Genomic DNA, 12,121 nt, shown 5'->3' on the forward strand with positions numbered 1-12,121 from the left:
AGAGGTCCTGGACCTGGGTGCCCGGGGCGGGGAGGGAAGGAGGCCGGTGGTCGCACGGCCTTCTCCGTCTTTGTCCTGCGCACGGTCACTCCAGGCGGACGCTGGCGCTGGCGTCTGCCTTCGGGGACGGGACCAGCCCTCGCTCCCTTGGTCCCTGCCCACCGCGCCGCCTCGGAGTTGGTAACATTCCACTTGGCTGCTTGGGAGCCGGCTGAGCGGGCGGAAGGCGAGCAGGAGAAAACAGCACGCTGTTCCCCGGCGGGTGGTTTTTCAGATACTCCTTCGGCTCCTCTGCACACATCCCCGGCCTGTCATTCTCTCCAGGCTGCAGGCCCGGCCGCCAGGGCGAGCACGGGAGCCAGGCGGGGAGGTTTGGGGAGCTGGTGGTGGGCGGCCACACCCATGGAGCAGGAGGTTCGCCTCCCCCTCCCCCCCCCCGCCCCGAGAGAGGGGTGGGCCTTGGGGGTGGCCCCGGCTAGCCCTCTCACCCTGACCCTCTACCCGGCCACGGCGTTTGGGTGAATGAAGTCCTCAGACACTGAACATAAGGCTGGGGTCCGGGGTCAGTGGTCGAGAAACTACAGCTGGTGGCCTGTTTGTAGAGCCCACGAGCCAAGAACAGTTCGTACATTTAAAAACGTGACCATGGCCAGCCGGTGCGGCTCCGTGGCTGAGCCAGGAGGTCGAGGTTTGATTCCCGGTCAGGACACATGCCTGGGTTGCGGCGGGCTTGTTCCCCGGTTGGGGGCATGGAGGAGGTGGCCGATCGGTGATTCTCTCTCATCCCGTTGATGTTTCTATCTCTCTTTCCCTCTCCCTTCCTCTCTGACATCAATAAAAATACATTTTTTAAAAATGTGAACAAGACTCCATGTGTCCGGCAAAGCCCAAGATACTTATGATGGCCCTCACACAACTGGCTGCGCGGTCAGGAGGAGAGAGGGCAGGGCCCGCTGGCTCTCGGCGCGTTCCCCTCGGCAGAACTGACTCCCCGGGCTCTCCTCATCCTCGCCGGTGCCACGGCACCCGTCTCCGAACCTGGAACCCGGAGACCAGCAGGTTCTGCCGGGCGTCCAGGGGGTCCCGGGGCCCCGGGCCGGGAGAGCCCCAGTGGATGTGCTGCCCGTCGTTGCCAAGTCAAGTTCCAGGCAGCGTTCCCGTCGGGTGGGGCCCGGCCCTGGGCAGGAGCGTGGGAAGCTGGCACGGTGCAGCCGCTCCTGCTGGGCATCTCTGCCAGAGGCAGCACTCCGTCTGCCCTGGAAATTCGGGCCGGGTCCGGGTGGAGGAGCTGCCCCGAGGGTCCCCATTGTGCCAGGGAGCTGGGCCTGCCCCTTCCTCCTCCCCTTCTCCTCTCCCAGGCAGCTGTGCTGGTCGCCGGCTCGGGAGAAGTGCTCCCGGGAGCGGGAATAACCCCGAGCCTGCAGGGAAGGTCACCTCAGGCCCCAGAGGTGGTGATGGTGGGACGGAAGCCCGGATCTGCCCCGGGCTCCGATGAGACAGGTGCCCAGACGGTCGGGGAGAGGGTGCCTGGGCCAGGGCCCACCCAGTGAGGGGCAGGGGGCATGTGGCGGGGGACAGCGGAGGCTGAATGGTGTGCTGTTACTTCTCAGACCCACACGCTCGAAAGGAGACTCTGATTTCAGAAACAACGTTCTCTGAAGCTGCGGGAGGGACATCCGGCGTTTGTCCTCAGGGGAGGGTCACTGGGGCAGCCGGGCGGGAGCTGGAGGGCAGGTGGCGGGGAAGGTCGCAGAGGCAGAGGGCAGGGCCCAGGCAGGGACGGGGAAGCGAGGGGAGGGAGGGGTGCAGGAAGGAAGGAGGGGGGCAGAGTCCAGTTACAGGGCAGAAGTTCCTGGAGGGGAGGAGGCAGGGCCTGACCAGGCGGCAGGGGCCTGGCTGGGGAGCAGGGAGGAAAGAGGCCACAGGAGGAGCAGGGGAGTCTGACAGGGAGGCCCCGAGCGGCCCCTGGGACCAGCCCGGAAGAGGAGACAGATCTGGGGGGCTCAGCAGCTTCTCTAGTGTCTCTGCTGACTTCTAGGGGGGACCTTCTCCGAGCCCTGAGACCCCGGGGTCCTCAGAGGGGTGGCTCCGTTGGAACCATTCCATGGGGGGTCTGCAGGCGTGAGCATGAGCTACAGGAGACCTGAGGGGTGTCCGAGGAGTCCGCGTGGCACCTGCCCCGGAGATGGAGGGGAAGAGGCTGGGGCAGGGAGGTGGGGGCCGCCGGCTCATGGGGGGACTTACAGGAAGGACTTCATGTCCAAGCCTCGGGTTCGAATCTGCCCCACCACGTGGTCCCAGCTGCCCGGGTTGGAGCGGCTGTGGCCGGCGGCCGCCCGGTACTTGGAGCCGGCCGAGGCGCCCTGCCGGGCCTGGCCCCGGCCATAGGCCCGGGGGTTGGGGCCGGGCGCCGAGGCCGCGTGGGCCTGCAGCTGGCCCAGGCTCTGGCTGGTGGTGGGCTGGCTGGGCTGCCGGCCCCGCTGGTGCTGGCTCAGCGGCTGCTGCAGGCTCTGCTGCCGCATCAGGGTGCGGGGTCGCTGGCATTTCGGTTCTCCCGTGGAGCTGGGGATAGACTCAAGGGTAGTGGTCGTGGACAGGGTGGAGTCCTCGAAACTTGGGGTGGGCGGGGGAGAGGAGAGAAAGGAGAAGCAGGTGAAGGGATCGCAGTGGAGGAGGAGGAAGCCCAGAGCCAGGCCCAGGAGGCCCGGGTGCAGGGCGCGCTCTGCCGGACCTCGCCAGGCCTCCGCCGCAGTCCTCGCCGCTGCTGTCGCCGCCACCTCCCCCGGGGAGGCCCTAAGGCCCCAGCCCGCCCGGGGCCCCGTCGCCCTGTCCCGCCCGCCCCCTGGCCTTGGCTCAGCCTAGCACCCAGTACCTCCTGTCTGAGCAGGCCTCTCGCTGGTCTGAGCGGCCACGGGAGCGGCAGAGGCTGCTGCGTGGTGAAGGCGGGTCCCTAAGGCCCTGGGCTGCCTGTCATGTTGGGACGGGATGGGGTGGATGGACCTCCTGCTGCCCCCTCCTGCCGTCTCGCTGGGGACCCCAGGAGAGGCTGCCTCTGTGTCCCTAAGCTCTCCTGGCCGGGAGACTCATGGGGTCCCGTGCAGGGCCAGGGAGGGCAGTCTCTCAGGCTTTGTTCACAGAGGCAGGGGTGCCTAAGGGCCCCCGGACCTCTGCGCCATGGCCAGGGCGACCTCAGGGTTCAGGCGAGGGGCTCCTTCACCTTCCTTCCTGGGTCACCGTTTTCTGAGGACAAGTGTTCCTTCTTGGTCTCCTGGCACAGACTTGGCAGAGGAGGGGACCCAGGAAAGAGGCAGAGGAGGGGGAGCCCCAGGAGCCACCTGTCTGTCCACTTCGCACATTTCTGATGGAAAACAGCGCGGCCACCCTGTCCTGTATGCCCCTGAGAGAGGGCACCTCACAGCACCTCAGAAAACGCTGGAGTGGGTGGGGGGGCGAGGGCAGAGCAGAGGCCAGGATACAGCCGATCAGAGGCAGGATGAGGTCAGAGACCCGGGTCCAAACCCCCCACTCTGCCATTTCTTAACATTGGGACTTTGGAAAGGTGAGTCCACCTCAGTTTCTTCATCTGTAAAATGGGAATGAGACAGGATCCAGAAGCTCTGTCCCAGGGTTGCCCCGAGGACCTGCTGAGGCCAGACCCAGGGATGCGTGGTCCGGGCAATGCTCCCGGGCCAGTGATAGCTGCCAAGGTCTCAGGAGACGGAGGGAGGAGTCAGGGCTGGCCTCCCCCGCACCCTGCTGCGCGTGCCCCGGCCGAGGGCCCAGCGCATCCAACAGGCAGGGCCCGCGCCCGAGGCCTCCACCTCCTCTGTCCCTTCCCGCCGACTCCCGGTCTCCGGGCTCTCGGCCACGGGTTTTTGTAAATAAAGTTTTACTGGAAACAGCCACGGTCACTCATTTACAGCCTCTTGGTTTTGTGACAACTCTGGACTGAGCTGGGCCAGTGGTCGGCAAACTCGTCGGTCCACAGAGCCAAATATCAACAGGACAATGATTGATATTTCTTTTGAGAGTCTCATTTTTTAAACTTAAGCTTCTTCTAACGCCACTTCTTCAAAATAGACTCACCCAGACCGTGGTATTTTGTGGAAGAGCCACACTCAAGGGCCAAAGAGCTGTATGTGGCTCTCGAGCCGCAGTTTGCAGACCACAGAGCTGGTCTATCAACGCCATTCTTTTTTTTTTTTTTTTTTTAGCAACAAAGTATTTTTCAATGAAGGTGTGCACATTCCTTTTAGACTTAACGCTGGTGTACACTGTAGAGTGTAAGTGTAATTTTGTAACGTGCTGGGGAACCAACGCACAGGGCGGGGGACTGGCTATCATTTACTGCGGAATGTCGGGAAGGGCGTGCACATCCCCAAGGTTGGCTGCGCATCTGCCTTTGGCTGCTTTGGAAGCCAACGACTTCCCTGCTGGCCCCTTACAGGCAGCCACACACCCCTGAGCCTGTGTGTGTGTGTGTGTGTGTGGAGGGAGGGCCTTGGGGCTGCGTTCACCACTGCAGTCAGACCTCAGCTCTGCTCACGCCCTGAGCCTCCCTGGGAACCAAAGGACAACAGTTAGCCTGCCCCTGTGGGCTGAGAGAAAGAGAGAGGGAGAGAGACAGAGAGAGGAGAGACAGAGAGAGAGAGAAAAAAAGAGAGACAGAGAGAGAGAGAGAAACGCTGGGGTCCTGGGAAGGGCAGCAGCCTTGCCAGGCTCAGGCCTGGAGCTGGGGCTACCTGGGGGCAGGCAGAGGTGGGGGTGGGGGGACAGGACGGCCCCTGGGTGGCTGCCCCCTCCTCCTTGCTGACCTCCAACCGTTTCCTATCCTATCCAAAACGAGCCTAGTTTACAGCCTCTCGGTCACAGGAAAGTAAAACCCGCTTCCCCCAGGCCTGGAGCCGGCAGGTGGCCTGGCGGCCTCAGCCAGCCTGGCTCTGTGGCCGGAGCAGAGCGGGGTGGGCTGCCTTCCGGACGCTCCTGAGGACTGATGGGGCCGGGGGGGGAGGGGAGTGGGAACGGACCTGGCCTCAGCACAGGGGCCTCGGTGCACCCCACGGCAGGAATCACGGGCTTTGTGAAGAGAAAGGGGGCCCAGGAGCTAAGAAGGGCTCGGGGCTGCTGGCCTCTGAGTGAGAGGCTGCCCCATGGGCAGGGAGCAAGGCAGTTCTGTAGCCGATTGGGACCTATGTCCCAGCGGGTGAGGATGGTTCAAGGGCCTGAGAGCCTGGGGCAACAGAAGGTTCTAGGTGAGAACAAGGCTGCCCCTTGGGGGTGGTCGAGCGTGCTACCTGCTGAGAGGAGGGCCAGCCCTACAGCCATCGCCCAGGGCAGGGACTGACCGGCTGACCAGGTCGGGCAGCTATGAAACAATTCCGCCCGACATCCAGACCACCCTCGTCAGAAAGGGAAGCCCGCTGGGGCTCCACGACCCAACCTCCGAGAACAGAGCGTCCCGCCAGCCCGCGGACTGCGCCGGGACGGCCAGTGGGGAGGGCTGAGATGAGGATGGACTGGGTGGGCCTGCGTCATGGGTGGTGCAATGGCGTGATCAAGACGGAGACAAGCCGATGGAGTGGCCGGAGGATGGTCACACAGGCAGGGCTCAGCCTCTGGGTCTAGAGCCATCTGCTGGCCGTAAGAGGGAAGGCCGGTGGGTGGCAGATGAGTGGCATAAACACAGGCTGAGAGCGGGCCAGCTCCCCCAGGGATGGGATGGCCCAATGGCTGGACAGTTGCCCAGGGAGGGGTGACCTGCTGGCTGACACGAGGACACCAGCGAGAGAGGAGGGATGGCCGGAGGGCTGAGATGGAGCCGCCCCGGGGGGAGGGGGGCAGAAAATGAAATGACCTGGTCACGGGGCCGAGGAAGAGCCTGGCGGGGCAGCGGCCACGGGCTGAGGCGACATTGATGGCTGCTAGCTGTGCTGATGGCAAGGACGATGGGCGTCTCGTGAAGGGATGGGATGAGCCAGGGGCCGAGGACGGCCCCTCTGGGGGCAGCAGCGGGCGCGCCAGGGGTCCCGCTGTCCGCCCTGGCGGGGCGGCCTGAGCGCTCGGCTCCGGCGGCCGTGGGGCCATCACTCACTTGGACAGGTTGAGCTTCCCCGCGGCCAGGTGGCTCTGCACCGTCCGCCAGCGGCCTCTCCCCGCCTTGCCACCGCCGCCCGGCTCGCTTCTCAAGGCGTCCTCTCCGGGTGCTGGCACCGGCGCCGGAGTCTCCCCCAGCCGGCCTTCCCGCTCCACCGCCAGCCCCGCTGCGGCGGCCACTTTGGCGCCGGACAGGAGGGTGCCACTGGAGGCGGTGCCAGGCAGCCGGGCCAGGGGGCACCGGGGGTGGCGGTGGGGGAGAGAGGGCAGGACACACGTGGGGGCGGGGAGGTAGAAGAGGAGGAAGAACAATAACAGATAAAAGGAAAAGAGAGACAGCGAGAGAGGAGGAGGAGAGAGACAGACGGACAAGAGACAGACAGAGAGAGAGAGAGAGAGAGAGAGAGAGAGAGACATCAGCACTGCGAGTGGGTTAACAGCGGAGCCTGCGGAGAGGAGAGAGGGGCCGGCGGGCGGGGGGGCTGGAGAGCAACGCACCACGACAGTGGAGGGGGCCCCTCCCCACCGCCTGGGGCAGGGGCGGTGGGGGTGGGGGAGGGCAGCCACCTCCAACTCTATCCCACAGGACAACGAGGAGGGTTAACGACGGAGGAAGAGCGGGCTGTCCAGGCCAGGAGGCCCCCAGGCAGGGAGAGAGAGAAAGCCGTGTTAGTCAGAGTCCATCACCACCACCACCATCACCGCCACCACCTCCGCGACCACCACCGACCACCACCACCAGCAGCCAGGGCAGCAGCGCACAGCGGGGAGGGAAGCCGAGCCACACTGAGGGGGAGGGACCCGCACGGGCAACCCCGTCCTGACTGCCAGGGGTGGGGCCGCGGGGACCAGCGTGGGGCCGCGGGGCCGCCTGCCGGCTGCAGAGGGCCTCTCCTGAGGGGCGGCCCTGGGGGTGGGGGCCGGAGGGGGGCGGGCAGGCGAGGGGTGCAGGAGGGGTTGCTCGTCTCCATGGCCAGCCTGCCCATGGGCTGCAGGGAAGGGGTAGGGGAGGGGAGCAGGGGGAGGAGAGTCCCCGGACAGGACGGGAGGGAGGAGGGCGTGCGCAGAGACTCGGTACACAGGATCAAACCAGGTAAAGTCACTCACTTGAGGGACAGTCGCGGGTCGCCATAAGGGGCGTAGGGTGAAATGTTTAGAATAAACTCCTTGGGAGGGTAGGAGCTCCATTTCTGCTGCACTGTGCTCTCATTGTTATTCCAAAAGTCTCTGTCTAGATCGCTGGAGGGCAGAGAGAGAGGGGAGAAAACAGGGAGATACAGGAAGAGACAAGAGCCGCCAGTCCTGGGGGGCGGGGGCCCCGGGCACACAGAGGCAGGGGGGCCAGGCCGGCTCCTGCGGGAGGAAGAGAGGCGGGCGGGCTCCCGGCCGCGCCCCTGCACACAGGCACGCGCACACGCCCACCGGGGCGCACACACTCTCGCGGGCGGAGGAGCAGTGCTGGGAGGAGGAGAGCCTGCAGGAGGGTGACCGGAGCCTGGCACCCTGTGAAGCTGGTGGGAGAGAGAAAAACGGTGAGCGCGCAGGGGAGAGGGGAGAGGGCCGGGGAGAAGGCCGGGCGGGACGCAGGGGGAGTGGGAGGCGGAGAGGGGGCTGGTGTCTGGCTGGAGAGAGCTGAGATGCCGATCAGACCCTGCTGCCCCCGTCCCCGGGCCTCAGTGTCCCTGCCTGTCCATCACTGTGCTGCGGCTGCTACGCCGCCAGCGATCCCACGTGCTGGAGGCCCCAGTTCTGGGGCCCCACGTCCTCCTCTCTCCACCTGCCTCCCCCGAGCACTTCTGGGCAGGCCCAGCTCCCCGTCCCACCGGCCCGGGGTCCCCCAGCCTCCGCTGCTCTCTCCCTCCGGCCAGCGCTGGGACTCAGCCTTCCCGGAGGCATCTCCGGGCCCCGGGCCTTGTGAGGAGGACGCCGTTCGGGCCCTCTGTCCTGGGCCGGTGTGAAGGCCCAGCGGGCAGCCTCTCCCTGTGCCGGGGCCCCTGGCCCAGGAGGCGCTGCGGGCCCGGAAGCAGCCTCGGCCCATCTCCCTATGTACCCAGTCCCCCCCCCCCCCCCCCGTCCGCTCCGGGATGAATGCCTCCTATGGAAGCACAGAGAATGGGGTGCTCCCGTGGGAGCTGCCAGAAGGCACGGCCTGGAAACCCCAGGAGCCAAGGACAAGCTGACCTTGACCTCAGTTCTCAAGAGCAGATAGAGAGAAGCTGAGCTGCCACCACACGCCCCATCGGGCCTCCCTGCTGTGGACAGCCTGTCTGTAGAGCACCTTGGGAAGGTGAGGCCAGGGTTCAAAGCCAAAACCCAGCGCCTTGAAGGCACCAATGACAGTGTCCAGTGTTTCCCAAACTTGGTTGGTCACGGAACCCTTGACTTGCAGAATAACTGTGAGGAGTGCTCCAAGGAGCACAGTGTGGGGAGCACATTCCCCAGGACTTCCGACAAGCCCTCTCTTACAGGAGGCCCCAGGCCGCGGGAGAGAGGGCACGTGAGCCCTGCTTCCTGCCACTCCCCCGGCTCTGGGCCCTGCCAGGGGGGGCCTAGGGACCTGGGGGCACCCGGAAAGGAGTGGTGTTTTCCTGCCCCTGGGGCGGAGGTGACCATGCAGCAGGGGGGGGGGGGCGTGGGCTGCTGGAGGGGAACAGCGCACTGTCCCCTCGCCTTGTCTTAGAGCCCCGTGGGTGCTGCCCAGCCTGCAGGGCCTGGCTGCCCACCTGCTGCCCACCATCCCCTTGTGGCGGATCCCCTCTGCCTCCTGGGCCCTTTCCAGGGCTTCTGGACTCCCCTCCCACTCTAGAGCTGCAAACTCATGGCCGGCCTGAAGGCGTCTCAAGTGCTGAGCTGGGGGGCTGGCCCCCTGCTCCCCGCACTGTCCCGCTGCCGGGCTCCACACCGCCCCTGCCACCTGCCGCTCCGGCTTTGAAGACTGGAGAGTGTGCAGCCGAACCAGCTTCAAAGGCTTCCCGCGGCCTCCCACCCCCACCTGCTGGCCCGCCCCCACTAACCGCCCCACAGACACACCCGCAGCTTCTGTGCACCCCAGGCAGGGTCAGAGCTGGAGATGAAAGAAGGAGGGACCAGGAGGGGCAGAGGGGGAGCCCTGGGAGCAGGAGGAGGAAGAAGAAAAGGAAGGAGAGAAAAGGAGACAGAGGAGAGATGGGGCGGGGGGGCGGCTAGGCAGCCAAAGGGGAGGGAAGGGGACAGGGCAGGTGGGGGCAACTTGCCCCTTAGCTGGCAGGCTGAGATGGGCGGGGGGGCAGCCCCATAGCCCCCCAGTGAAGGGACCAGGGCCATCGGCCAGGGGGCACAGTGCCCCCGGCCAGGTGGGGCAGGGGCGTCTCCGGGTGTCCCCCACAGACCCTCACAGTGGGCGGGCCCAGGTGGGACACAGGGGAAGGCTGACCTGCTTACTTGAAAGGGCGCTTAGAGCAAAAACGGGGTCAGAGGCAGCAGGACAGTCTCTGGGGACGGGGGAGGGGAGCTTCCCTATTACCAGCGCCCCCTGAGGTCACCCTGAGAACACTGACAGGGTCCGAGAAGAGAGGGGGGCTGGGCGGGGTTGGGCGCGGGATGTGTGATGTGAAGGGTGGGTGGAGGGATCAGCAGCCAGGGCTGAGGGAGGACAGTGTGGGGAGAGTGGCCAGAAATGGGGCTGGGGGCCTGGACACTGTGAGGGTCTGGGGGGCACAGGCAGAGGAGGTGGTGCCTGGAGCCCCCCGAGGCACAGGGTGTGTGCGGGTGGGGAGCGAGCACAGCACAGGGTGGAGGGGCGCTGACGTGTGTGGCAGGTGCAGATGTAGGGAGCGTCGGGCTCCTCCCACTGGGGCTGCCTGCACTCCCCCACCCCCACACCCAACCCCAAGGCTGGCACCTACTTGATGGCCTTCTTCTCACTGCGCCCGCGCCCCGAGTCTGGTGTGCCCACCGTCTCCAAGGAGTTCTTGTAGCGCTTGCCCTACGGAGAGAGCACCGCGTCACTCCTGGACCCGGCCGCACCCTCCTGCCTCCATGAACAGGCTCCCCCTGGAATAGTGGGGGCTCCCCTTGAGGTAGTAGGGTACACCCCCTGGAATAGTGTGGTACTCCCCCTGGGATAGCGGGGCACTCCCCCTGGGGAAGTGTGGTGCCCCCTGGGTAGTGGGTACTCCCCCTGGAATAGTGTGGTACTCCCCCTGGGGCAGTGGGGTGCCCCCCTGGGTAGCGGGTACTCCTCCTGGGGTAGGGGGCAGACTGGAGCTCAGCCTTGGTGACAAGGTCAGAGGCCAAGGTGAGGGTGCCACACTGTGGGGTGCCAGCTTCACCAGTGCCTGCTCTTTGGTTGGCACTTCCTGGGCCTCAATGGGTCCCAAGACCTGCCCCACCCCCTTGACCTGCACCCCATCCCTGACGCCCAGCCCGGGGCCTCTCCTGTCCTCCTGTCGCTCTGGCCCGGCTCCCAGAGCACGTCTCCCTCCGCCCAGACAGATGGCTCTCCTGGCCACTCACCGGCTACGTCACACGGCCCGTCACTGCCCAGATGGTGGGGCGGCACCCGCAGGGCAAGGCTGGCAGCGGCCAGTGACGTGAGCCACGGGGGTGGGGAGGAGGCCTGTGCCCAGTCCTGCCCAGGCTGTACCCTCACTGTCGGGGGGCTGCCCGGGGGCCTGGTGCCCGGGGCTGGGAGGTGGGGCAGGGCCAGAACACGCTCCCTGTGAGAAGGCAGCCCCCCAGGGTGCTTCACTCCAGCCTGGGGCTGGGCGGGGCGGCAGGCGGAATGCGGGGCACCCCATCCCTGGCTGGAGGACGGGCCGAGGCTGCAGCGGTGGCGGCTGGGCCTGCTGCCCGGAAGGTGAGCGCCATTCACCTTCTTGGTCGGGTTTCTAAATTTAGTTCGTGCGGAGCCTGGCACCATTAGCATTCCCGCTGCCGCTGCCGCCTCAGTGCGCCCCGGGCCACAGGTCTGGCCAGGCCGGGCTGGCGTGGGCGGCTGGGGAGGGGCCGTGGGGAGGCTGGAGCTGCCCCCGCAGACCCCTCTCCCACCGGACACTTGCCTGTCCCTGCCCAGTGGGAACACAGGCACGTACACGCACACACGCGTACACACACACACGTTTCTCCACATGCAGGCGTGGGCACCGACACCACGGCCACAAGTCAATCATTCCCCTCGCCCCGGAGCAAACAGGAGCCACACGGGTGTGCTCCCTGGCTCCTGCCAGCCGCAGCCCCTGACTGGGCACAGGGCACAGAGCCACCTGCTTGGGGTCCGTGTCCTTGAGCTCCCCGCAGGGTGTGTGTGCAGTCAGGGGCCTCATTCACCCTCAGCACCCCTGGGTGTCTGGGTGCCAGGATCCTGGTCCCAGGCCTCATGCTCCGTGCCATCCTGGTTGCCCGTGTCTCGGCCGCCTCCCCTTCCTCCCCGCGCTGGGGTGGCGTCAGGGGAAGAGCCGGGGGCATGCTGCCGCCTCCCAGCACAGCTGTCACTGCCCCCCCCCCCCGCCCCAGGAATCCCCCCACCCTAGCTGTTGCCTCGGAGCCAGAACCTTATGAGTTAAGAGCTGGACCCTCTGGGTCCACAAAAGCTGCCAGTTCTCAGCTCCAGCTCTGACCCCAAGAAATTCCCAGTTCCAACTGGGACAGTCAGAGCCGAGAGCCGGTCCGTGGTGGCCAAGGGCTCTCCTTGGGGTGACCCTCAGGCAGGACTCACCCCCACTATCCTCCAGCACTCCCGGCAGTGCGAGGCTCCGGCTGAGGAACCCTCCCCTCCCCCCCCCCCCCCCCCCCCGCTTTCTTCCTAGTCTTGGCGGGGAACTTGCCCATCAGCACCCCCTCCTGAGGCCGTCCCTGTCCTTCCCAGACCGGGCATAGCTGGGGTGGGCTGGCCCGCTTCCCCCACGGCCGCTCCGCCTTCCACAGCTCAGAGAGCCCCCCCTCCGGCTGCCGCTGTCACTGCAGTGGGGCTGGGGGGCTGGGGGGCTGGGGGACAGGAATTGTGCGGAAACTTGACTTGGGGGACAGGGGAAGTGCATGGGGCATGGAG

General features: G+C 66.3%; 1 protein-coding gene across 5 annotated transcripts in view; it reads right to left on the reverse strand.

Moving 5' to 3' along the window:
• The window catches only part of SYT7 (synaptotagmin 7), a 59,335-nt gene that overhangs the window by 21,612 nt on the left and 25,602 nt on the right, over positions 1 to 12,121 (reverse strand). The window contains exons 3-6 of one of the 5 annotated variants that reach the window (XM_084895855.1): positions 9,978 to 10,057; positions 7,201 to 7,332; positions 6,092 to 6,298; positions 2,245 to 2,613 (exon numbers count right to left, since the gene is read on the reverse strand). In XM_084895855.1, coding sequence (XP_084751981.1) covers positions 2,245 to 2,613; positions 6,092 to 6,298; positions 7,201 to 7,332; positions 9,978 to 10,057 — 788 coding nt within the window. The remainder of the gene's footprint in view (positions 1 to 2,244; positions 2,614 to 6,091; positions 6,299 to 7,200; positions 7,333 to 9,977; positions 10,058 to 12,121) is intronic. The other 4 variants (XM_084895856.1, XM_084895857.1, XM_084895858.1 and 1 more) reach the window with 4 other exon arrangements.

This window comes from Pipistrellus hanaki, assembly GCF_964339955.1.
Source record: "Pipistrellus hanaki genome assembly, chromosome: 9".
NCBI classification, from domain to species: domain Eukaryota; kingdom Metazoa; phylum Chordata; class Mammalia; order Chiroptera; family Vespertilionidae; genus Pipistrellus; species Pipistrellus hanaki.